Raw genomic sequence first — 22,883 nt, 5'->3', positions numbered from 1 at the left:
CATCCCGGCATCCCCAGCTGGCTACGGACCTCTCCCTCCGGAGCGTGAAGGCTGGAAGAAAGGCTGTAGGAGACCTCTGCTCCCCAGGCCCGCACGTGGAAAACTTCCCCGCTCCTCCCTGGGGGTGACGGGCTCAGGGTCGGCTTTGCAGGGCAAGGGAAGAGCAAAGGGAGTTGGCCCTTCTTGGACAACTCTACATGGTCTCCACGTATCGATTTAATCTATAAAGGCAAGCCTGACTAGGCAATTTGAGCCTCGTTAATTACACACACGCATATAAAATAATGATGTCATAGGCTGAGCTGTGCCCAGCTATGACAGAATACCTCTACTCGTGCTGCTCTCCATAGCAGCCACCTGACCTTCTACAGCATCTGGTGCTCCCACTGCACATCGAGACCTGACACACTGCCAAGAACAGGTCCTTCACCGCTGGACGCCTGCCGTGAAGAAGTTATGAACTTCTACGATGGCATTAGGTGCTTTCAGTAAAGACCAATTGATTAAAGCTAAGCTCAGCAGCAAATCAAAGTCTGTAGTAACTGTCAATACAGTCAACAAACTTCAGCAAATTACAGTCACTGGTGCTGGAAGGGACCAGCAGGCATCATCTGTGCCATTTCCTTGCTGGGATCAACCAGCGCTGATGATCAGCCTAACCTGTTCTTAGAGCCGAGAGTTGGCAACCCTTCCAGTGCTCACCCATCCTAATGCTGAGCAAGTGTTTCTTAACATGTGCGCTGACTCTCCATTATTTTTCAGGGAAGGCTGAGCAAGCGCAGGGCTCATAGGACAGACTTTTATGTGAGCTGACAGTGCTTGGGAGGAGAGCATTTGGCCAGAATACCTTCCTCCTCAAAAAGGAAAACTATCATCTCCCTAAGGCCATAGCTCCATGGTCACCCCTATTTATCATAAATCATCTCTACTCACAAAAGGGGTTATTGCCCCTTCTCCAGCTTGTCCCTGCCCATTTCCTTGTGCAGGTGTCCATGGGGCCAACATGGGGAAGTTGTCCATCCAAAGGCCAACCAAGCAACCCATGGAGTTTCCCTCAGGTTGATTCCCACTCCAGCTCGGCACAAGGCCTTTCCCAGCAATAGCAAGAGGGGAGTGACAATGAGTGGCCATGACCAGCCCTCAAGGCAAATCCCAGTGGTGTGTAACCACGACTTGGCCCTGACCTAAACAAGGGGTGGACTCCCCAGCACGCACCTACACATGCCTGCTGGCCAAGCTCTTCTCTTCCTCTCCTCCCTTCTCACCACTTCACCTGTCTCCTCCCCTCCATAGCTTTCTTCACCCACCTTTCATTCTCCCCTCCACAACCTGTTCATTCTTTTGCCTCCATTTCCACTCGCCTTCTCCACCTTCCCATGTTCATTACTTGCTCCATCATACTTCCATGATCTTCTGGATTTTGCTAAAAAATCACCACGTTGTCCTTGCTTTCTGACACATACCCAGGTCTCTTATTCAAGCAAACATTCCTATGTGTGAGGAGCAGCTCGAGGTGGTAAGAAGTCCAGGAGTCAACCCATCCAGACCTGCTGTTGGCTTATGTGCTGTGCTCCTCGTGGAGCTGCACATCTGCAGTTGTCCTTGATGCAGTCGGCCCCAGGAAAGTACCGATGTTTAAGGGTGGGATGCAGCACACGATGGGTTGGCCCTAGGAGGATGTTGAAAACACACTGCACTATGGTCAAGGAGGAGACAGGGTGATGGGGAGGGAATCAGGCCCCTTGCTTTTGGTGTTCAGTGCCAAAGCCCCAGTTTTGATGGGTTTCACCGCTTTGAGTCATTTATTTTTGTGGGGTAATGAAGTCATGTGTAAATGCTAGATTTAGCTTTCGGCTGTCAGCTGTTCCCTCTTAAAAAAAATAAGGAGAAAGAGAGACAGAGCAGGCGAGGGGAGGGCTGAGAAAGAGAGAGAGGCTTTCTGGTGAAGGCTGGGTAATAAATTACAGGAGCAGTTCTTGGGCTGCCAATTTAACACCATAAATCAAGCCCTGGGTATTACCCAAGTGCTCCCTGCGGAGGGCTGTTGGGTCAGAACGACCACCTTTTCAAATACTGGAAATGAAATCTTCCTAAATGCTGACCAACCTCATCCCTGCCAGAAACGCTAATTTATTGCCTTATTAAAGGGCAGTAATTGGGAGAGGACGGCAGGGGAGCAAGCGAGGGGGAAGTCACTCTCATGGCTGCCTGTGGCCAGACCCCGAGCTCTCAGCCCCCAAAGGGATGAAGCAACCCCCTTCCTCTTCACCCCATAGCCCGGACGGGGAGTGCCTCCGCGTTGGCGTGAGCCAGCGCTGCCGTCCCACCTGCCACGTCCCGCCGCAGCGGCAGTTGTTTTAAGTCGGCGCCAACCAGGGACTGATTCTGGTCTTAACTTAAGTGACGGATTTCGGAGGTCACAGCCGCAGTCATAAATGATGAAGAGGGGGATTTAAAAATAGTGACGGCTCTACACGGCTGCTTCCCTCTGCAGTACCTCATGGCATGGTGGGGGAGAGGAAAGGGGAGGGGATGGGTGTCTGCTGCAAGGGCACTTTCCGAGGGCTCATGCACGAACCAGCAGCCCCATGGCGACGGAGTGCGGTGCAGTGATTGCAGAGGGGACGGGGCCATGAGGTCCCTGGTTGCCAGCCACACCTCTGCAAGGATGTGTCCAAGAGCAGGAGACACGTTACCTCCTGCTCTGCCCAGCCCCAGGGATGCTCGCACAGGGACTTTTTTCCCCAAGAGCAGTTACTCACCTTGATGGCTGGTGTGGGACGAGAACACGTCCAGAGCCAGCAAGACACTGCCCTGTCTCACGTAGAGGAAGGTGCTAAAGCAGAACGAACCAGCATGAAGAAGCAAAGAAGAAATGATACCTGAGCTGGAGGGAAGGATGAGCTTCCCAGGACTGCTGCGGGGAGAGGGTGGCTGCCTGGCTGCTGTGTTCCCATATGGGGTGATTTTGTCATAAATTCAGATTTTTCCACTCTACTGAGAACTGACCTGGGTCTGTCAGACCCTTGTCTGAGAGGACAATGAGTCCGGGACTCGATGGCCTCTTATCACAGCTTCCCATCAGTACATTGCATTCCCCCTCGGTACCAGAAGGCAGCTGCTCTGGAGATGCACTTCGTCTCCCACGGCTGTCCCGGCTGCCTGCCTGGGCGACTTGCTCGAGCAAAGGAGAGGCTGCGAGCCCCGGGCTGATGCCACATCCTGATCCCGTTGTTGCTGGTAGCCACAAATATGGGCATGGAAGGAAGATTTTAACTTAATTATTTGTCCTGCCTCCTTCTAAAAGCCAGGCCCTGTTTGCAGTGGTCAAAAGAATTGTCCTGAAAATCCAGTACAAGAAAATAATAGAGAAATCTCCCTGTTGCTGTGTCAGGAAGCACTCTTGCTGCACAGATCCAAAGGTCTGAATGCACAGTAGCATTAAACCTTCACTGGTTTAGACAGATTCCTCTATTTTGTTGGAACAAATTAACTCCGTGACATTCACTTGGTGTCTGTAAGAGGAATGGGGGGAGCAGGAAAGGGGTTGTTGTTGCTAAAGGAGACTCGCAGGATGAGGCAAGCCAGGTGCCAAGATGCTGCTGACCACAGAAAGTCCTGGTTTAGGGCCACCTATGAGCTAAGTTTTTAATGTCTCCTTAATGTAAACCGTCTGGTTGGGACATCTGGCTGTCAGTGTGTCTTCTTGCAAGCAGCTGTTTGCAGTAACCTGTGGCTTTCATGGAAACCGGGCTCACGAGGACTCCAGTGTGATGTATTTATTACATGGAGGCAATCAACTTCCCTCTTGTCGCTCAGTTTTATGAGTGAACATTTACTGTGAAGCTGAGGCTCATTTGATAAACATTTCAAGGTATGAAAATGAATGTTCCCCTGGGAAGGAGAACAGTCCGTCAATTAAAATCATGTTACGAGATGGCCTCCCTTGGCAAAGTCTCACTCGCTTCGTGCTACGTCAGTGCCTCCAATTCTGTCCAAGCTCCCTGAGAAACAAGGCTGGACGGCTCTTGCTAAGAGCTGCCACGGCATTTATAGATGCTTCCTCTTGGTTGCAAGTCACACAATTCTCAAGTACAGAACAGGGGCATACGAGTGCTGCTAGGAGCTCATCTGGCTCGGCGAGGAAGACAGACAGCAGTCGAATTGACCACTGTCTCCAGAAGTAGCTTGGTATAGAGTTGGGCAATACGAGCAATTTGAATGTCACCTTGCAAATCTCATGGCTTGATGCAGGTATCAGGTTAGATAGCATCCTTCAACAAGTGTGTTGGATCTCAAGTAACGGAGGAAATAAGGATGTGTAAGAAGAGGCTGATGGTTCCCAGGAATTTATAGAGGAGCAATTGAAAAGGACAAACAAGCCTGCAGAGTCATCAAAGAAGGAGGAAGGCAGTGGGAAGGATGAGAATGGCTCTGTGCCAGGGGCTAATGAACTACCAAAGGAACTATGACCAAGGTCATCTCTAGACGAGGGCAAGCCCCAGGCCAGCTTGGATTTATGTCCAGGAGGGATGTAAAAAGTTGTGAGGAGCTGTCATCCTGGTATTATGGACAGGTCCTCCGCTGTGTCCAACAAGCAGATAGGAGCCAAGGGAGAGAAGGAACATCTTTTCCAGTTATTCATTTCCTGCAAGACCCCATTCCTCTGTCTCCCTCCACTCCAGCTCCTCAGAGAACAACATGTTAGATGAGGACGCTGGATTAACTGTGTGTCTAAAAGCTTCAAAGTAGGTCAAGGCTATTTGAATCCTCTAAGAGATGTCAAGATGTCCAGAGAGATATGGCTACCTCTGTGCATTTTTTGCTGAGTGTTTCCCAAGGGCTGGGTGGCAGCCTGGCCTTTGCCAGGACACTGTTGGGACACTGTTGGGACACTGCCAGCCCCCTGGATGCAGTGGAGTCCACGGACCTGTTATTCCTGAGCTGTGATCTCTTAGAGTCTTACCACCCCTTTCACTGAACACCAGGGATTTGCAGATGCAGTCTCCCAGCCCTCCTCAGAGCATGAAATGTATAGTAAAGAGAAAATATTTCTAGCATAAAGCTGTATATAAGTAACAGATGAGGTGATGTGAGCTCAGGGGCATCCTTGCATGGTGTCAGGGGCACCACAGGGCTAAAATTTAGGAGGACCTTTCTAGTGCCTACATCAGCAAGCTGAATTATTCTTTTGGGAGAAAGGGAAGGTGGAAGGGGAATCTTGGAAATATTTACAGTTTGTACGGCAACCATATTCCACTGTGAGGATTAAGATACGTCCAGTCAGATAGAGAAATAAATAGAAGGAAATGCCCAGGAAACATACTATTTAGTAGAGCCATGTTTACCACATACAGATTGCTCAGTCATTGACCCCTCTGATGATATCAAACAGTAAATCTACAGATGAAAGTAAAATCTGTTTGCCAGCACCTCTTCCCTTCCATGGGCTCAAAACTGTTTGCACATACAAATAATCCCCTACATCCCCAACCACATGAGCAGGTAGCAGGTGCCCAAAGCCACATCTGGGATGAGTGATCCTCTCCTCAACTGTCCATGGGGAATATTGGCTGGGTGTGGAGGGAACTAGTCTGAATGCAGGATGACAGAACAGATCTGTCCCGGGTGCAGAATCCATCCCACCATGGGGGGACAGTCCTGGAGGTCACACCACGTTCCATGACACCAATGGGCTCCAGTAAAAAATGCCCAAGAGGAATTCTGCTGCTCCTCGTTACCTGGCTATTTGGCATGCACAAATACGACAGTATAGGATGGACTCGCCCTGTATTCCTCAAACACCTCTGAGGTACACAGCTGCCGCTGTACTGCAACTCTTGGTACCTAATGCTTGTCGCTGTGCACATCATTCTCAACACTGATGTACCTGCTGCATTTTTGCTCTATTCCCTCAGTCTCCCTTTCTAGCCATCCACCCTGCGATTAATCAGGGCATCTTTGAACCCTAGGGGAACCATGGTCTCACCTACCATGGTTTTTCAACTGAAGAGGATCTGAGTTGCTCCCAGTTTACACACAGCCCATTCACTCTGTCCCAGGTCTAATTTACACCCTTTGCTCCCTCTTCCCCTCAGCTTTGCCAACACACTCAGCTCCTTATCTGCGGTATCACCCGCCTGGTTCAGGCTGGTTGCAAGATGTCCCACAAGCATTCATCCAAAGACCAAATGGGACCTGGTGGTCCTAGGAGATGGCAGAAGAGCTTGGTGAACACCAAAAGGGACTTCTCTTGGCTATGAGGAGAAGGCAATGAGGGTCACTTCCACAGTGGCCAAGCAGAGAGGTGCTCCAGGAGGCAGGGCAGGGGAGGAGGATGCAGGGAAGGGACAGGTACCTGGGCCCCAGCTCATCCTCACTGCGCCAGACGAAGTCTCCAAACTTCTCGTAGTGGGAGTTGTAGTGGTGCTGGACTCGGAAAAGCATGGAAGCAGAGACCTCCATCAGCGTGTTATAGGCCGTCTGCTGCTCCTTCCCGCTGGTGTAGCCGTTGTAGAGGTTGTAGATTTTGTCAGCTATCTCTGGAAAGGATCAGGGGGACAGGATTAAGGAACAGCCAGAAGATGCTAACACAGGAGGAGGAGCGAAGCCCTTGGCAGGGCTGGCAGGACGGGCGGGCGTCTTGGGATGGCTGCCAGTCCCTCGGGGCTGCCTGCAGTGGGGTTTAGTGACCTGGGGAGCATTTAGCAATTCCTCAGGCTGATCCTGCAGCGAGTGCCCCGCATGAGCGAGGCAGCCCCAAAGACTCCAGCAATACTCCATGGAGGAACGGGAGCAGGAGCGGAGGGCTGCCAGCACAGGCAGACGCAGCCTTATCCTCCCAGGTAGGGCTGGCAAGCTCTTCCCTCGCTCACCAAAACAACAGCAATTGCACAGCTATGATGCTGAAGGGTTGGAGGAATATGACACTGTTGGTAACGACGTGGCACTTGAGGCAGAAATACAGCACCTCATCATTGTGGGTATCTACTAGAGCGGCTTAGATGTATTAAAGAAGAGTGTGCACTCTCTGCTGTAGAAAAGGATCTCTTTTTGGAATTGAAAAATGCACAAAATCCCATTTCCTTCCTTTTTTTTAGTCTCCCGTTTGCTCATTTTCCCTGGGAATGCTTAGCAATAACATGAAACAAAGCATTAATGAAAACATTCTTTGGTGTGCTACTCAAAATAGAAAACAAACAAGAAAGAAACACGTAACCCGCCTTTCATTTAGAGGAATCTTTTTAAATTTAAAGGCAGCAAAGCACTCTGGGCATGAGAACAAATGGGATTGGTATCAAAACTGGAAAATGCAAATGTGAAAAATTGGTTCAGCTTTTATTGGCGTTTCTGTTTCAGAACCGAACCGGCTGCCACCAGCATCCTTTTAAACAACCGGAGCTGACAGCGTCCCGCACCGCTCACTGCCCCGGTGCGGCGAGGGCTGCATCTCTCGCTCCTGCAAGAAGAGATTGCCCTTTTTCCAGGGGATGTGTGTCAAACGCACGTTATCAGCTCCCACGGCTGTGTGTGGGGAAGGATGCTGGATGCTGGCGTGGCACAGGACCACGGGAGCCACCAGCTGCCCACCTAAGGGGACTTCACTACTGGACACTTGCAATTTGCCACCCCTCCCCAGATTAACATCCCTGTGCCCGTGGGTGAATTTACAGGCGCCTTCACGCTGGGAGAGGAGGGACTGGAGGGGCTTGCAGGAGTACAACGAATACAGGAAAGGCAAAATCAGGAGGAAATGTGTTCTGTTGTGGAAAACGAGGCGCGTGAACACTGACCTTCTGCCTTGCTGTCATCTACCAGTGGGCAGGCGGTCCTCAGGGTGACCGTGCTCAGCTCTGAGTGTCTCCCTCGTGTATCCACCGCATAGAGGGTAAATCTGGAAGGCAGGAAGGAAAAGGAAAATAATGTCTTTATCCCTCAGTCCCACACCGTCAGGTTGTTATGGGAACCGGCCTTCACAAAAGAAAGGAAAAGAGTGGTCCAGGCTCCTATCAGTCAGTTTTGGCATCTCAAGGAGACGTGAGACAGTCTCGGGCTTAGACCAGATCACCCAGGGAAAGGAGCCAGGGCCAGGGGGACAGGCCACCACGTCCCCACACAGCACCCGCCGAGCTGCGTTTCCCCTCCCTCCGCCGTCCCTGGGATCCCTGCGGGGCTGTACCCTGCAGCCGCCTGACTGCGAAAGCACGCAAACATCTCTGGGGTTGCTTCGCCAGGCATCGATGCAAACAGTATAACGCTGTGGTGTTTGCAAGCCGGGGTCCTCTCGGGCCCTCCTGAGAGAGGAGCAGTAATTCCTGCCATAAGCAGAATCTGTGCTGACAAGTGACAGCTCGTACACATCCTGTGAACGGCCCTTGAGGTTGTTTTCTCCCTCATTTCTTCACCAGGGTGGGGTTGATAAAAGGGTGGGAATGATAATTTCACACTTGAAGCTAATGGAGAGCATCTGACAATAAAATATGGCTTTTGTGCTGGACGAAGCATTGAATAAACAGGCTGTGGCTGCATGGGCTGTCCTGCGATGCTGAGCTCAGAGTCCTGGTCAGAATATCAAAGCTCCAAAATGAGAATGCTTCTTCGCAGCAGGGGCGACAATCTTCCGTCCACTCTCTCAAAAGGCATCAGTCCATATTTATTCGCCCCGAGCCAGGCACGGAAACTCGAGCTGGCTTTGACAAAGTGCAGGAACTGGCTTGAACCCCTCGGAGGTCTGAGATGCCTGGTGGTGGGGTACCCAGCTCCTGAGAAATAACACAGCCCCGCTCCTTATCCTAAGGTAAAACCGAGCAGCTCTTGCAAGTGAGTGCAAAGAGTACCGTAAAAGCAGCTGAAGCTTAAATGGGATTGAGAGCCTGAGGTGTGTTTACTTAAGGAACCATCCTAACTCCTTAGCATCCTTAACGGGGACAGAAGCAATGCCTCCTTTTTCCTCACCCCACACACGAGCACCGCCAGCCCCCCTCTCTCCTCCCCGCCGGCCCTGCACACCCCACACGCGGCTGATAAGAGCTGACATTTGCACGGTAGCAATTCCCAGCACAGGACATACTCTCTCTGAGCAATTAGCATTAGTTCCTTCACAATACTGGCTGAAAGGATGCCAGCAGAGTGCCAAGGAATCCACTTGTGTGTAGGGACAACTCCCATTTTCACAAAGCTGGGGCATGCAGGGGACGCACACGCTGAGCTCACCCAAGGAGATGCTATTTAATTCTTTGGCATGACATCATTTTCCTTAATTTACAAGGAACGTTGCTCAGAGTGGGAGCATCTCAGGAAGGACGTCCGCACTGTGCAACTTCACAAGTACCACACACAGGCTGTTCTCCCGCTATAATTAAGGGACAGCAACAGAGCAATAGGGTAATATCGAATTCAGGGCACAAGTCTAACTTCAGGACTTCACACCCCATCCCAGAGTGCAACCATCCCTCCTCCTCCCTTCCACAGATGAGGGCTTCAAGGTGAGTACGGAGTCTCCTGCTGTGAGCAGGTGAGGTACGTGTCTGTGCAGCTTGGCAGCATGGATCCCCTCTCTCTGGGTCCAGAAAGCAACAGCAACAGGGACAGTGATTGTTGGGGGGGGGGCACCCCGGCCCCAGTGGGACACGGAACTCTGCCTCAGGAGAGCTGGGCAGAGAACCCAGGCCTGAGCCTGTCCCCGTGCTCAGCAGCGGGCAACGCTCTTCTTGCTCATCGGCATAAGCCCAACAAGCAGTAAGAGGGATTAACAAGCAGGTTACTGCCGCGAGCTGATCTCCATCCCCATCCTGGGGTCACTTCCTTAGCCACAGCGGCTGTGCTGTTGTGTTTTCTTTTTTTTTAATGGGCGAGCACAGCTAATGTGTAACCTCTGCTCTGCCCGCAGCGGCTCAGTCAGTAAGGCTCCATTAGCTCTGAGGCAATCTGTGCCAGAGCACTTTCCTTGAAAAATGGCAGACTTTCATCAAAACACAATTGTAATATTCGGCAATTAGTGCTCACGTCACCTATTCCATCGCCAGTGCGGTCAGAGGGAAGCATCTCTGCTTGGCAGGGTGTTGAAGCACATCCACCCCTTTGGGCGATGTCGAAGACCTGCGTTAGCCCTTTGGCTGCACTCTTCCCCTCTGCCCAGCACACACAGAAACAAAGTCACTCAGCTGCCAAGAGCAAGAGCATCTCTACTGGTCAGGCCTGGGTTAAAAAATATATATCAACAAACAAGCCCTTCATTTCATCATTTTTTCAGATGATACAAGAAAAAAAGACCCCAAAATGTAAATGGAAAAACATGAGAATCAAAGTGATTTTGATCTTGTCAAAAATTCTTTTTTGAGAAAAAAAAAAATAATTGCCTTACCTCACCTGCAACCAGTCCTCTTTTGAGAACCTTAGAGGAAAGTTTCTCATTTCCATTCACTCCGAATGAGATGTTTTGGAATCAGCACCAATAAATTCAGCTCTGGTGGAAGCTGGCAGCTCCGGCAGTACGCAGCCCTCTGCACCTCTCTAGCTCCTTCCAGCGAGTGATCTCAGAAGGTTTTAACATTAATTATGGTCCAAAAGATCACCCTGAAGCATAGCAGTATTAATAGCTCTGTTTTATCGATGGTAAACAGAGACATATGGGGTGAAGCACTGTGCCCCGGAGAGGCTCAGTGACATGAACAGTTTGGAAACTCGGGAGATGATGGTTTCCAACCTTGTTCTCAAACCACTTGACCACCCAGCCTCTCTGCGGCAAAACACTTTCATGGTCAGTTAACGGCACTGCAGAGAGTGCCGGGCTTTATTTTCTTCTTTTACTCCCGAAAACAGACGATTAAGAGAAGAGAGCGCAAAGATCTGTGGCTCAGTGTAAACCCGGCATTAACAGGCGGATCTTGCTTGCTGCATCTAAGAGAAGCCTCGGGCAGATGCAGGTGAGGAGCCGCCGGCAGGGATGGGACAGGGCAGGAAGAGGGCAGCGGGCGGGAGGAGAGGGACCACCACTGCACGGGAGGGATGGGGCCGTCTGCAGGGCAATTAAGGGGAAAACCGAAGTCAACATGATGGAGGGAGGTACGCAGAGCACGTGGTGGGATGGAGTCCAGCTCTGCAACACTACGTGGAGATCCTCCTGCCATACTTCTACATACGGTGTTTTGGGCCAAGGACTAAACCAGGCAGCATCCCCACCGATGATGATGGAGCTGCACCTGATTATGCCAACCTTGATTATTTGTAGAACAAAACAAAAAAAACCAAACAAAAAAAAGAGGCCAAAGAGTGGTTCTGAGCGTTTTGCCCAAGGCAGAGGATCTCTGGGGTAAAGTCAAAGCCAGAAACAGAAAGGTCCCAGACCCACACTCAGTGCATGAAACCACATCAGACAAACCTGGAATGCCATATGGTAGCTACGATCTGGCAGAGCCTCCTTCATAACCTGGAGGTGTTTTGTTTAGCAATAGCCCTTCCCCACGACGTTCTCTCGTGTTCTCCCTGTGCTTTCCAAAGGAGCTCAGGGCTACCTGCTACTGTCTCACAGCTGATCCTTTTTTTCACCCGTGCCTTCAGTAAGATCCTACAGGAACACTTGCTTTTCTAGAAATACTAAGATATATTTGGAGCAAAGAGGTTCCAAAGAGCATTTCATCACTGGAAGCACATACGGTCTTGGCAGAGATCAGCCCCGCCATGCCTGGAAATGCTGCCACCTCTGCAGCAAAACACAGCATATGAAGTCCTATAAAGTAATGCCGCTTAAATGTTTACTACTAAATTTGAACCTATTGGGACCTGAAGAAACTTTTCGAGAGAGATAGAAAGCAATTAACACGTGGCCTCATGAAACGTCAACGACACCTTCCTTGTAGATACTCCACCCAACGTTGGCCGAAACCTGGATTTTATCACTAGGCTCAAGATGCTTCTTGGGGGAGGAAGAGAAAGCGGAGGGGGGTGTTAAAGCTTTGGTTCCTGGAAGCCAATGATTGTGGAAGATTGTCAATTGTGTTCAAAAAAAAAAAAAGAAAAAAACCTGTTTCTATCCTTTCTCAATGCAGAGAAAAAAAGAACCCAACATACAAAATTCTAAAGGCACGAAACCGTATGATGGAGAGTAAAACCCCAGAACATGTTATTTTTTGACAGACAACAACATAGGCTCATGGTTTTTTTAACTCCCTCTCACGATGGCTGTGATGTTCGAGTGCTTTACTCATGATCCCTATTTGCGGGAAGGGAGATAAGGACTTCTGCGTCTGACCTTCCTTAGCTCAGTGGCTGATTTCTTTATATCCTACAGAGATACCACACGCATTTCTGTTCTGCCTTGTGCACTGCTCTTCCTGACGCCTTTGGGCTTGTGCAGCTGCTCAATGAGATGCCGCACCACAAATGGGCTGCGGAGAGAAGGGTCTGATAAGGAGTCCAATAAGCACTCCTGCAGCTGCCAAACACCCACGCTAAGTAACCGGGTGCCTACGAGTAGCTGGCTGCATCCAAAAGCAATGGCTGTGTGGCAAACCTGGGCTGTGCTAAGGAGTCCTCTGCACCACGTAAATGGAGGACAGGGTGGAGACGCTGCTCCCGAGTCCAGCATCACGCAGAAATACAGCCTCACGCTTTCCGAAGTGGTGCAACCACAAGATGCTCTTGCCAGTAGGGCTTGGCTTAAGCTTGGCTGATAAGCCTGGGCTTGGCGCCTCGCTCCTGTGGCCACGAGACTCTGTTTTGCTGCTGGCTCCAGAAGCTCGGCGCAGGGCAGACCTGGCCAGTGTAACACACACACGGTGCGATGGATTCTCTCTCCCCTGGCAGCCTGGGTGCCACCACCCATGATGCCAAACACGAAAACACGAACCCTGCCCTGGCTGAGGTCGCATCGCGTCGGCGTTATGTGCACGTCCTGCCATCACCCCTCTGGTCGGCCATGGCTTACACGTGCCTTTTGCACAGCCCGGGGTCTCTGGGCTCGCACGCAACCAGCACCACGCCACTGAGGCTGGTCCAGCGTGCTGACACACACAGATCACACCCCTGCTTTGCCAGCCCTTCTCCCTTCCTGTTCCAGCTGAAAAACAATTCGGAGGCCTCTGTTTAAAAGCCCTCAGTGGACCAGCTCTTGGCAATCCCTGCCTCCCCCCTCCCCGGTGATCTCAACACGGGGACTGGGCACGAGGGACCCGGCGCCAGCAAGGCTCGGGCTGCGCCTGGACTCAGGCACGTGCAGAGCGGAGCAGCCAGGAACAGTGCCACGAACACACACGGGTGTGAACACACTCCTCACACCCAGCGCTGTGCACACCCTTGTGCTCAGCGGACCCACAAGCAAATGCTGTCCTCTTCCACTCTTTTAGTACCTTCAGCTCCCAGACACCAAGGTGAGGGGCTCGCTGGAGGCAGCCCAGAGGCGGGGAGGCTGAGAAGGTGCATGTGTTTCTTTATTCCGATACTCAGAGCAGAGCATGAGCCTGGGGAGCAGCAACAGACCTTCACCTCAGCATCTCCTGGCTGCTAAAAACATCAATAAATTTACAGAAACGGTTTCCGTAGAAGACTATTTTTGCAAGGTGGGGGAGCCCAGGGGTGCTGTGGGGTGGAGCAGAGCTGTGGGTGTTTTACCCCCCAGCTGTGTGCCATGGGGTGTGCGTGGTCCACGGGGCCACTGGGAACCCGCCCACCCCGTCCCCCCACCGTGGGCTCGTACATCTCCTGTTGAGCCTCCCAGCCGCTTCCATTGATGGCCATGGAGCAGGAGTGGGGCTCGCCTGCCAGCAGCAGTCTGGGCAAGCATGGAAAGGGGGGGTTTAGTGCAAGCATTCCCAATTCAGAAACCATTACAATTTAAAAAGAAATCAAATCAAATAAAAAGCAACCCGTCCACACAAGCCACAGGAATGCAGCTTAGCTTATTGGCGACTCTGTGATTTGAAATAATTAAGAAAGGTAAATGAGAACACCCCTCCCACCACCCCGGTCTCTGCAGCAAATACCAAGCAGACAATGAGCAGGGAGTGAGTTTTGGAAGGAAAGGATTTCTTGGTCTATTTGTTGGGCGATTGCTCACGCCGTGCCCACGTCCATGGTGCCAGACAGTGAGGTGGGCTGGTACCCTGGCACGGGGCTGACCACGCTGCATCCCTACCAGGGGCCCTGCTGGAGGCTCGGGATTTGGGCTAGGCTTTACAGGGCAGGGGACGTCCTCGTGCTGTTTCCCCAGGGCTGGCCCTGTCACAAATATTACAGCAATCGGATGCTGCTGTTAGGGCATCTGAAGCCTGGCAGGAATGTGGGGCAGGGCTGGGGACAAGGGGCTGTCCTGTGACCTCGGGCTGTGCCGACGCAGAGGGGCAGCTTGTCGTGGAAAAGGAGTTTCTGAGCAGCTCAGTGCCTGCTGCGTGCTGGGGAGAGGCACCAAGGGAGGTGGCACCAACCTGCTACCACCACCCAGCGAATGAATTACTGCTTACATATTGCACATTTGCAAAAGGACCGATGTCTTCTGTTCTGCGTTGCCATTGTTCCTGGCTCTGCCTTTCCGCAGAGCCTACACTGCAATAAGGAAACAGTGGATAGTGCCATCTTGAAAAAACCAGCTTTTAGAAAGCTCTCCTCGCACTCCTACCACCCAAGAAAAATACCTTTTATAACTGGGCTTCTTTTAACCATCTGTGACAACTGACCTTGCCCCCATCAGTGTGATGGAGGAACAGTGGTGAGGCTGGTGCCATGTCGGAGTATCGAACGAGTTACATGCATACATGAGGCTGTCAGTAAACCATTCTCACAATTCACACTTTTTATTTTCCAGGACAGGAAATGCTGTGAGACTAATCGTTATCCTTCAACAGATGCATCCCAACAATACCAGACCGCAGTTGTCAGATGGAGGGAAGTAAATGTACCTGCCACAACATGCCTCAGGTGTCTGATGCCTGCTGGAAGGGTATAAAACAGCGCCCATCAAATACTCCCGGCAGGAGGAAGAGCACAGGCTGCTCTGCAGAGTGAGAGGCTGCTTGTTCAAGGGGAGCTCTGGAAAAGGGCAGAGGAGACCTGATTTCTGAGACAGTGAGGGCAGGTGGAGCAGCTGTGGGGCTGGGGACAGGCTTGCACAGCCATGGGTCCCTCTGAGCACTGCAAGGTTACCTTGAGCTGCAGCTGATGCCATGTCCATGCTCAAAACCACTGACTTGAGAGAGCGGTATTTCTCACGGGAGCTGCCAGGGAGGAGGAGGGCAGTGCCACTTCATGCTGCTGCACTACAGTGTGGGACAGTGCCGCCTTGGTGTCACAGCATCCCACACTGTGCTCGTACAGGTGTTCTGCAGCACCCGCTGCACGTACCACAAACCCCGCAGCTGCCATGCACCCCTGCACAAGAAGAGGCACACAGACTAAAGCAGTATCCGATGCCTTCTTACTCGGCACCCGGATTTGTCTGAGGTGGTGGCTGCTGTCCCCTGGAAGCTGGGTGGCACTGGAGAGATGACAAGAGGGATGAGAGGCTTGTAGGAGACTGCTGAGCATGTCTACATGCAAGGCTGATCCCCAGGTAGCTCAGCTAGAGTCAGATCAGCTCAAGAACTGAGGGACGGGACAATGCCGCTCCATGGCTTTGGCACTGACCGCTGTCCCTGCACGGCACTGGGTCAGCATACCATGCTGCTCCAGGTCTCCTGGGCTTGCCCCCTGTCTCTGAGCTATGAGGCCACGGGGAGCCAAAACCTGCAGCAGGCAAGGTGTGAGCGCTGGTCCCCTCGACTCCCCTCTGCACGCGCGGCAGACGCCGCACGCCTGAGCCAAGCTACGATACAGATGTGCTGAGATCTCACTCCTTACAGGACTCCATCAATCTCTTTTTGTTTCAGATCCCTGTCAAACAAGATCCAAAGAAAAGGATGAAAGGGAAAGAAAGAAATTAATTAGAAATTCTGACCATTTCTTGCCACTGCCTGGATCCACTGTCTCCCTGCAAGAGAAACCCCCAGTAGGACCTTCACCTTCCCAGCCTCAGCTGCAACCTCTCCATTTCCCAAGCTTTCCCTCTAAAGCCTGTCAATAATCCCCACCAGAGCAGCAATTCCCAGTACCGCCACGGCTGTGAAAGAGGGCCTTGACACACAGGCCACCTTCTGTTCCCTAGAGCCCTGCTCCTGAATGATACCTGTGTTGGAGGGCCAGGATCCCACAGGGAGACCCTTGGCCAGCCGGACACCTTGCAAGCAGCAGTGCCAAGATTGCCTTAGGCAAAAATGTGTTTCACTGGACATGAGGGAATAACGCCAGCCGGTTTCAGCAGGGCCACAGTTCCATCCAGAAGGTGCAGCACGGTCACTGCAGCCCTCCTGGCCGCTGTGTCCCCAGGGTGCCTTCACCATCCCGGGGCTGAGAGCACCAGCAGTGCCCCCTTGCCCTTTTCTCTGTCTTAGAGAATTCCTCCTTTGTCACCCCTGCTCCTTGCAACCACTGGCAAGTAGCAGATAATTGCTCCCTCATCCTTCACCCTTGATAAGGTTTCTGTTTCTCCAGCATGTGGTTCATGCTCAGAGTACGTCCTTTCAGGAGCAGCTTTACACCAGTGATGAAAGAAGAGCAGAGCAAGCTTCTCTGGAGAGAGGGGCCACTGCACTGCACAAAGCTTCTGACAAAGATGAGATGTGGATGAGAGAACAGCTCCTTGGTGTGGCAGTAGGACAGCAAACCCAAAAAAGCTGCCCTGACCTGAGATAACATTAACACAGCCTATGTTGCAACCCTGGGGCTTTAGCTCCTAGGCACACTCCAAGGGGCAAGAAGTCTTGGTCTTTTATTAGCTTGAAGATGTCCAGGAGACCCTCAGGGTGTCCCACAGGGATGGTCCCTGAACTCTAGGAAGAGGACAATGGCAGAAAAAGCAGGATCACCATGGAATTATCACCTTCGGGGAAGAGGGATAGAGGGTGTTTGGGGTCCGTATTTCTTGGCAGTTGTGTCCTGCTGTCATCCTGCTGGCTGTGATGATGAAGATTCACAGATGTGCTTATAGAGGCAATGCAGCAAGAACTGGCCCGGCTCTTTGCAATCTCCACTGCCTGTCTCAGGGCTTGGGGCAAGGTGGTCCTCCCCTCTGCTTGGCAGGGCCAGAGAAGATCCCAGGTCACCCAGCATGTGAATGTCCTTTGGTGGAGTGAAGACCCAGAAGGAGGTGGTGCTGAGCCACTATGGGCTGGTGCTTTTGTCTCCAGAGAAGCAAAAGCAGCTCATATCGGTCTGTCAAGTGCCAGAGCCCCCATTTTGCTGGGACTCACCAGGAGATCCCAAACAAAGCCCTTGGACAAAGGTCAAATGAGTTGCCTCTGACTCCCCGTGCTGCTGGAACAATTCCCCATGCCACAGCTCACACTGGCGCCCGAGGCTGCAAACCACAGGGGCTCATCCCGCTCTGGCTGCAGAGCGTCAGCGAGACCTGGTGATGGATCGAGCTGTCCTGGGCTCAGCAGGGTCAAGGAGGGCTTTCCCCAGGTCCTGCATCCCACATGTCCCTCAGGTCCTGCCACAGCCTTCACATGGGCACGGCAATGTCCATCAATTCCTCCAGCTCCCTGCAACACCCTGCCAATGCCCCCTCTGCTCCCAGGGCCAGAGTAGCCCCAGGCAGCACCCGCATCCTCTCTCCCTCCCGCTGCAATACCTTCTGCTGTCTCCTTTGGCCTGGGACAACCCTGCCCCTCTTCCCTCAGCCACAGACACCCCCCAGCCTCTGGTCCTGGCTCTGCAAAGGTTACGTGTTTAGAGGTAAGTCACTACTCTGAGGTTCTGCTTGTCTTTTTCACACGGATCTATGGGTGGGTGGGTTTCAGTCTCATCTGAAAGCATTAGTCCTAGGTGCCAGGTGGTGTCCCAAGAGAGACACATCACTTTAGTACCTTCCTCGGGCTGCTCCTGGGATGGCTGCCATCCTCCTCCATGAAAAGACAGCAGGGCTCGGGAAGGCTGTGGCTGCAGGAGACGAGAAGGCTGCTCAGAAGGAGAGAGGGAATAAATCAAACTCTTCCTCCAGTTGTGCCAGGGAGAAAGGAGAGACAAGCGAGGCCATGGACCCCTGCAGTGAGCTCCACAATGGAAATGTTCACAGCTAACCATACCAGCCGTTCAACCTACCAATGCTCTGCAAAGCTGGGCCATCGCCGGCCCTGGGGAGATGGGGGGAGAGGAAGGTTGTGACCCTTGGCAAATTGGGAAACATTTGCCCCTCCCAACCTCACAGTCACTCTAAACAAGAACCAGACACCACAGTTTGCTAGCCCTGGAGATCCCCTTGGTAGGGCTTGTTCTCATCCTCCTGGGGGCTTGGCTTCCAACTGGGCTGCTGGTTGAAATCCAGCCCAGGCTGGTAGTGACTTCAAAAGACAGTGTCATCTGAGGAGTAGTGGGTGGTCCACATCAAGCGAGTCGATGGCTGACTGTTCTTATATAAGCCACCACAATAGGGCCTCCTGCTCGACAGCCTCAGAAGAAAGGCAAAGGGCTGCATCGACCGCAGGGAACGGAGCCTGTCCTCAGCCCCGAGGGTGGTCCTTCTGGTGCAGGGAGAGTCACCTTAGTAGGTCGGCATGGGGAGGTGGACATGGCCTTCCACGAGCCTGTCTATATCTATCTATCTATCTATCTATCTATCTATCTATCTATCTATGTCCATTTGGTTTATCCCCAGCACTGTTGGCCAGCCCTAGCTTCACCCTCTGCATGAAACAAAGCAAAACAAAGCACGACAACAATCACAGCACACGAGGGAACAGCTTGGAGGAGGGGGACGCCTCCGCTCGCTGCACTCGCAGCATCCCAGGCAGGATCCAAATGTGCCAGCCTCCGAGCGAGAGGCATCCGCACCCCGCGCCGGGCTCCCGCTGGGAGCGGGAAGGGCGGCCAACGGGTCCCTGCAACAGCCCCGCACCGTCGGCACAGGGATGGCGTGGGGGGAGGACGGTGGCAAGGCAGGGGTGGTGCGTGCCAGCGAGCCCCGGCAGAAGGACGCCAGCCAGGTCTGCGGTCACCGCTGCCCACTGGCTGCTCCCCCCATGCCCCGAGGCCCCCGAATCGAGGGGGGACAGGGTGAGGGGCTGGCAGCGTGTGAGAGATTCTCACAGCTCCGGCAGGCAGACAGGGAGGGTGGAGGGTAGAACGAGGGCGGGGGGGCCCGAAACAAATAATAAAAACAAAATCCCAGTAAGCACGTTAGAATTCGTTTGAAGTGCAGAGGAGCTTTCAGGCAGGGTTATGTACATCTCCCAGCCCGGCGTGATTTACGCATTCCTTGCAAGCAAAAGAATCTTCCCTGATTTGAAGTAAAACAGATGTTCTGGGTTTTTCTTCCTACCCCCTGCCCCGCCCCCTTTTAATCATTTCTTTATTGAAATGATGGCTATGCACCCAACCAGCCCAGAGCGAGAGCCCTACTACCCCCAGCAGGCCTCCGCCAGGACCAGAGACCCGCTGCCCCGCATTTCGGGAGAGCTCCTCGTCACTGTGGTGTCCGTGCTTGGGAGCGCCCGGAGGTGTGGAGCCAGCTCTGCTCTCCCCTGCAAATGCTGCTCCGGAGGCATTGCTCCCTGCAGGTTTCTTCCCCTGCTTTTCCCTCTGCGTGGAAGGATTGCAACTCCCAGCAGCTCTTCCTCCTCTGCAGCTAGAGCTAACACACAGATCCTCCATCCTTGCTCCACCAGCCCAGGTCCAGGAGACCTTCTAACCTCAAATACCGTTCCAGGAGACTTGTGTTTGATGGTGGGACTTGCCCTTGCTCCTACACCTTAGCGTCACACCTCACCCCGGTTATGCTCCATCCTAGCCGTGTCGATTGAGATGGGGAGGCTGGCCGATGCCCACGGACTGCAGGCAGGGCAGCAGCTCCGCCGCTCGCACATCCCAAGTGAAACAATCCAGCACAGGGGACGGTGCTGGGCAGGCAGGTTGGAGCTGGGACTGTCTCTTGGTTTGAGCACTATACGATCTCAGCCAAGTTACTTTGCCCCTATTTTTGTCCCATGGTTTTGACCTAGGAAAGTCATGTGGGGAAGGAACTTCCTTCTCCCAGAGGGATGCACAGCATCGAGTGCAGCGGGGGCTTCTCAGTGCTGCGAAGTACCAGCATAGCCATGCCCTTGAGTTTATACTCAGAATAATAACTCTTTGCCAGTAGCAAATCCATCCGGCTCCCCCATCTTTCTTTTCTTTCTCTTTTTTTCTTTTAAATCCTGTTGTTATTTCTCAGTACTTCGTTGGTGGCAGGGTGGGAAGGTTTTTGTAACACATTCACGTACCATTGGGACTCACTCCCATTCCCGTCTGGTACAAGAGATTGCACAAGACAGAGAAACAAACGGGGATGAGGAAATGCGTGTTTATGAGAGGCAGCGCTGTCATCGTGAGCAAGGGACCCCCCGCAAGAGAGCTGGCCTGGGAGCCAGTGGAGAGTTTCCATTCTCTCCTAACACTCCATTCATGCCTCGTTTCATACCTCCCCGGAGGCTCCGTGGCTGGCCGCGGTCCCACAGCATGGCGCGGGACTCACACCCCCCATTCGCTGCCTTCCGCAATATTTGTTTTTTGGGGGAGAGAGATGTTGTTGTCTCATAAAGATAATGAATTGAGAAAGAGCAGCCCTTTGCTGTTGCCGTGCACTCCTTGTTTTCCTCCTGTGGCGGCGAAGCGGGTCCTCCCTCCTGTGTCGCCCAGCGCCCTCCCCACCACACGTCTCACCTCTGCCCGCTCTCCTCACGCACCCCTGCTGCCCATCCTCGTTAACGCCCGTCGTGGAGGCTTGCACGGGCCTTCCCCGCTCGGTGTGCTGCAGCTGCTGCCACGATCATCCTCCTGACCCGATCGGGAGCCCTCCACATAATCCAAACCACATTGCTGCCTGATCGGACACAGTCACTGGTAAATAACCTTGACTGCAGCAGTCTGGAAGAGCGAGGGATCCTGTATCACCACTATTAATGATTTAGGATCGTACATCGTTTGCAGATGACACAGAGAGGGTCTCATCGCTCGCTACTCCCTGCGCGGGCATCTTCCCCAGGACAGTCCCTGCCCCACCTCACTTCAGATGTCGCTCAGCTAAAGTCACCCGGGGGACAATTACTCCTGCATGCAAGAAATGGTGACGGCTGATCTCTGCACTCCCTCATGCATTGCAGAGCTCCCAGCGATGGGGCTGGGGTCCCCCCACAAACAGGTGGGGAATTAAGAAAACCGAAAGCGATCTCCCATGCACACATACCACAACCCACTTGGGTCCCTCTCCCTTCTGCTCCTGCAAGCCCCCCTGCCTCCTCCCCCCCTTTCTCCACACACCTCGATTTCATTATCTCTGATCTTGAGCTGCCTATTACATGCTTTTTGCCAACATAAATATTTAATCCCGGCGCATTGCACAGAAAGGCCCTTGTGGAGTTAATACTTCAACTCATGCTTCCACTTGGAAAACAATTCAGCGTGTGGCAGTGCAGCAGGTACAAGCCAGGGACAGAGACGAAAGCTGGAGGTGGCCTGCAAGAGCTCGGGAGCCGTGTGGGGTGACACAGGTTGCCTTCACGTCACGGGGTGGGCTTCACGTCATGGGGTGGGCTGCACCGGGACAGCTCTGTCGGAGCAGCGATCAGGCTGGTTTGGATAGGCAACGGAAGAGCCACAGGGATGTCACTGCAAGCTGCTGGTGGGGAGCGTGGTACGGGGTACACTGCCAAGGGCAACTCGAGGTGCAGCACTCTGCTGGGCTGCAGCTCTATTTAGGATATTCCGTTCTCTGCAGTGCCTTTGGTGGAAAGCCCTCCGAAAAGGGTTTGCTTCACCTGCCAGAGCACGGGGCTAACCAGCTACACGATCACACACTGCTCCACGCATGCACGGTCACAGGTATCCTCAGGAAACATCTCAAAATACATCTGCATACTCAGAGGTTATTTAGAGCAGATCTGGCCATGATTTCGCCTCAGACGAGCTATGGGGTAAGGGTTATGGGATGGTGGGATTATGGGGCTATTGGGTAGCATTAAGGTACGTGTTCCTGCTGCTGGTATGGGCAAGACCCCGAGCAAAGCGAGGTGTCCAGCCCGCCAGATCCGAACCCACAAACAGTATGGACAGGTACACACAGCAGTCCTCATCCACACATTTTCGCTCGGGTCCAGCACTGACGAAGGGCAGCATCCACGGGGACGCAGCACTGCAAAACGTACACGAACCCAAACAAAGCCCCCATACCCAGAGGGGAGAAGAGGCAGAGGACAGAGAAGTCACGCGTAGTACTGCTGCTCCCCAGAGGCAGCTCGTCACTCAGGTAGTTAGTACCCGAGTACAGGACCCTGCCCCACCACCCCCTCCATCCACCATCCCCTGAACAAAAAGCAACCCTCACCCCCTACTTCTTTTTTTAGATACATTTAAATTATGACATAAGCTTTGGCTCTCAGGGTTTTCAGCAAAGTCAGGGTATTTTCTTTCCCCTTTTTGTAACAGAAACCATATTGCTGTATAATCAAATTTATCTCATTCCTGATGAGGGAAATGAGTGTGTGACCAGGAGCAATGAGGGCACGTGTGCTGGCAGCAATCGCTCTGAAGGTACTTGAGGCAAATATCCCTGGCAGTATGAGGTGGCATCAGATCGGGGAGACCAAGCGGGCCACAGCTCCAGCCGGGAGCACCACCCATGGCAAGTCCCACCTCACTGTGTAGATGCCACCTCTGCAACCAAGCGGCTTTCTCTCCCATTTTATTACGCTGTTCTCCTCACTATACAGGAAACCTAGCAAAGGGTGTAGCTCAGTTTTAACATATCTGTTTTACAGGTGGGAAAATTCAGGAAGAAGCAGCAACTTCGAGGTTACTTGCTAATCTTGAGTGCCTCCGTTTTA

General features: G+C 52.7%; 1 protein-coding gene across 4 annotated transcripts in view; it reads right to left on the bottom strand.

Annotated features, from left to right (window-relative positions):
- ASTN2 (astrotactin 2) overlaps window positions 1-22,883 on the bottom strand; it is a 357,282-nt gene that overhangs the window by 1,412 nt on the left and 332,987 nt on the right. For all 4 annotated transcript variants that reach the window (XM_075772822.1, XM_075772823.1, XM_075772825.1 and 1 more), the window contains 2 exons: window positions 7,794-7,894; window positions 6,359-6,542 (listed from right to left, as the gene is read on the bottom strand). In XM_075772822.1, the coding sequence (XP_075628937.1) occupies window positions 6,359-6,542; window positions 7,794-7,894 (285 nt within the window). The remainder of the gene's footprint in view (window positions 1-6,358; window positions 6,543-7,793; window positions 7,895-22,883) is intronic.

Source organism: Balearica regulorum, chromosome 20 (genome assembly GCF_011004875.1).
Source record: "Balearica regulorum gibbericeps isolate bBalReg1 chromosome 20, bBalReg1.pri, whole genome shotgun sequence".
Classification (NCBI taxonomy): domain Eukaryota; kingdom Metazoa; phylum Chordata; class Aves; order Gruiformes; family Gruidae; genus Balearica; species Balearica regulorum.
This window is presented reverse-complemented; position numbering and strand designations above follow the sequence as displayed.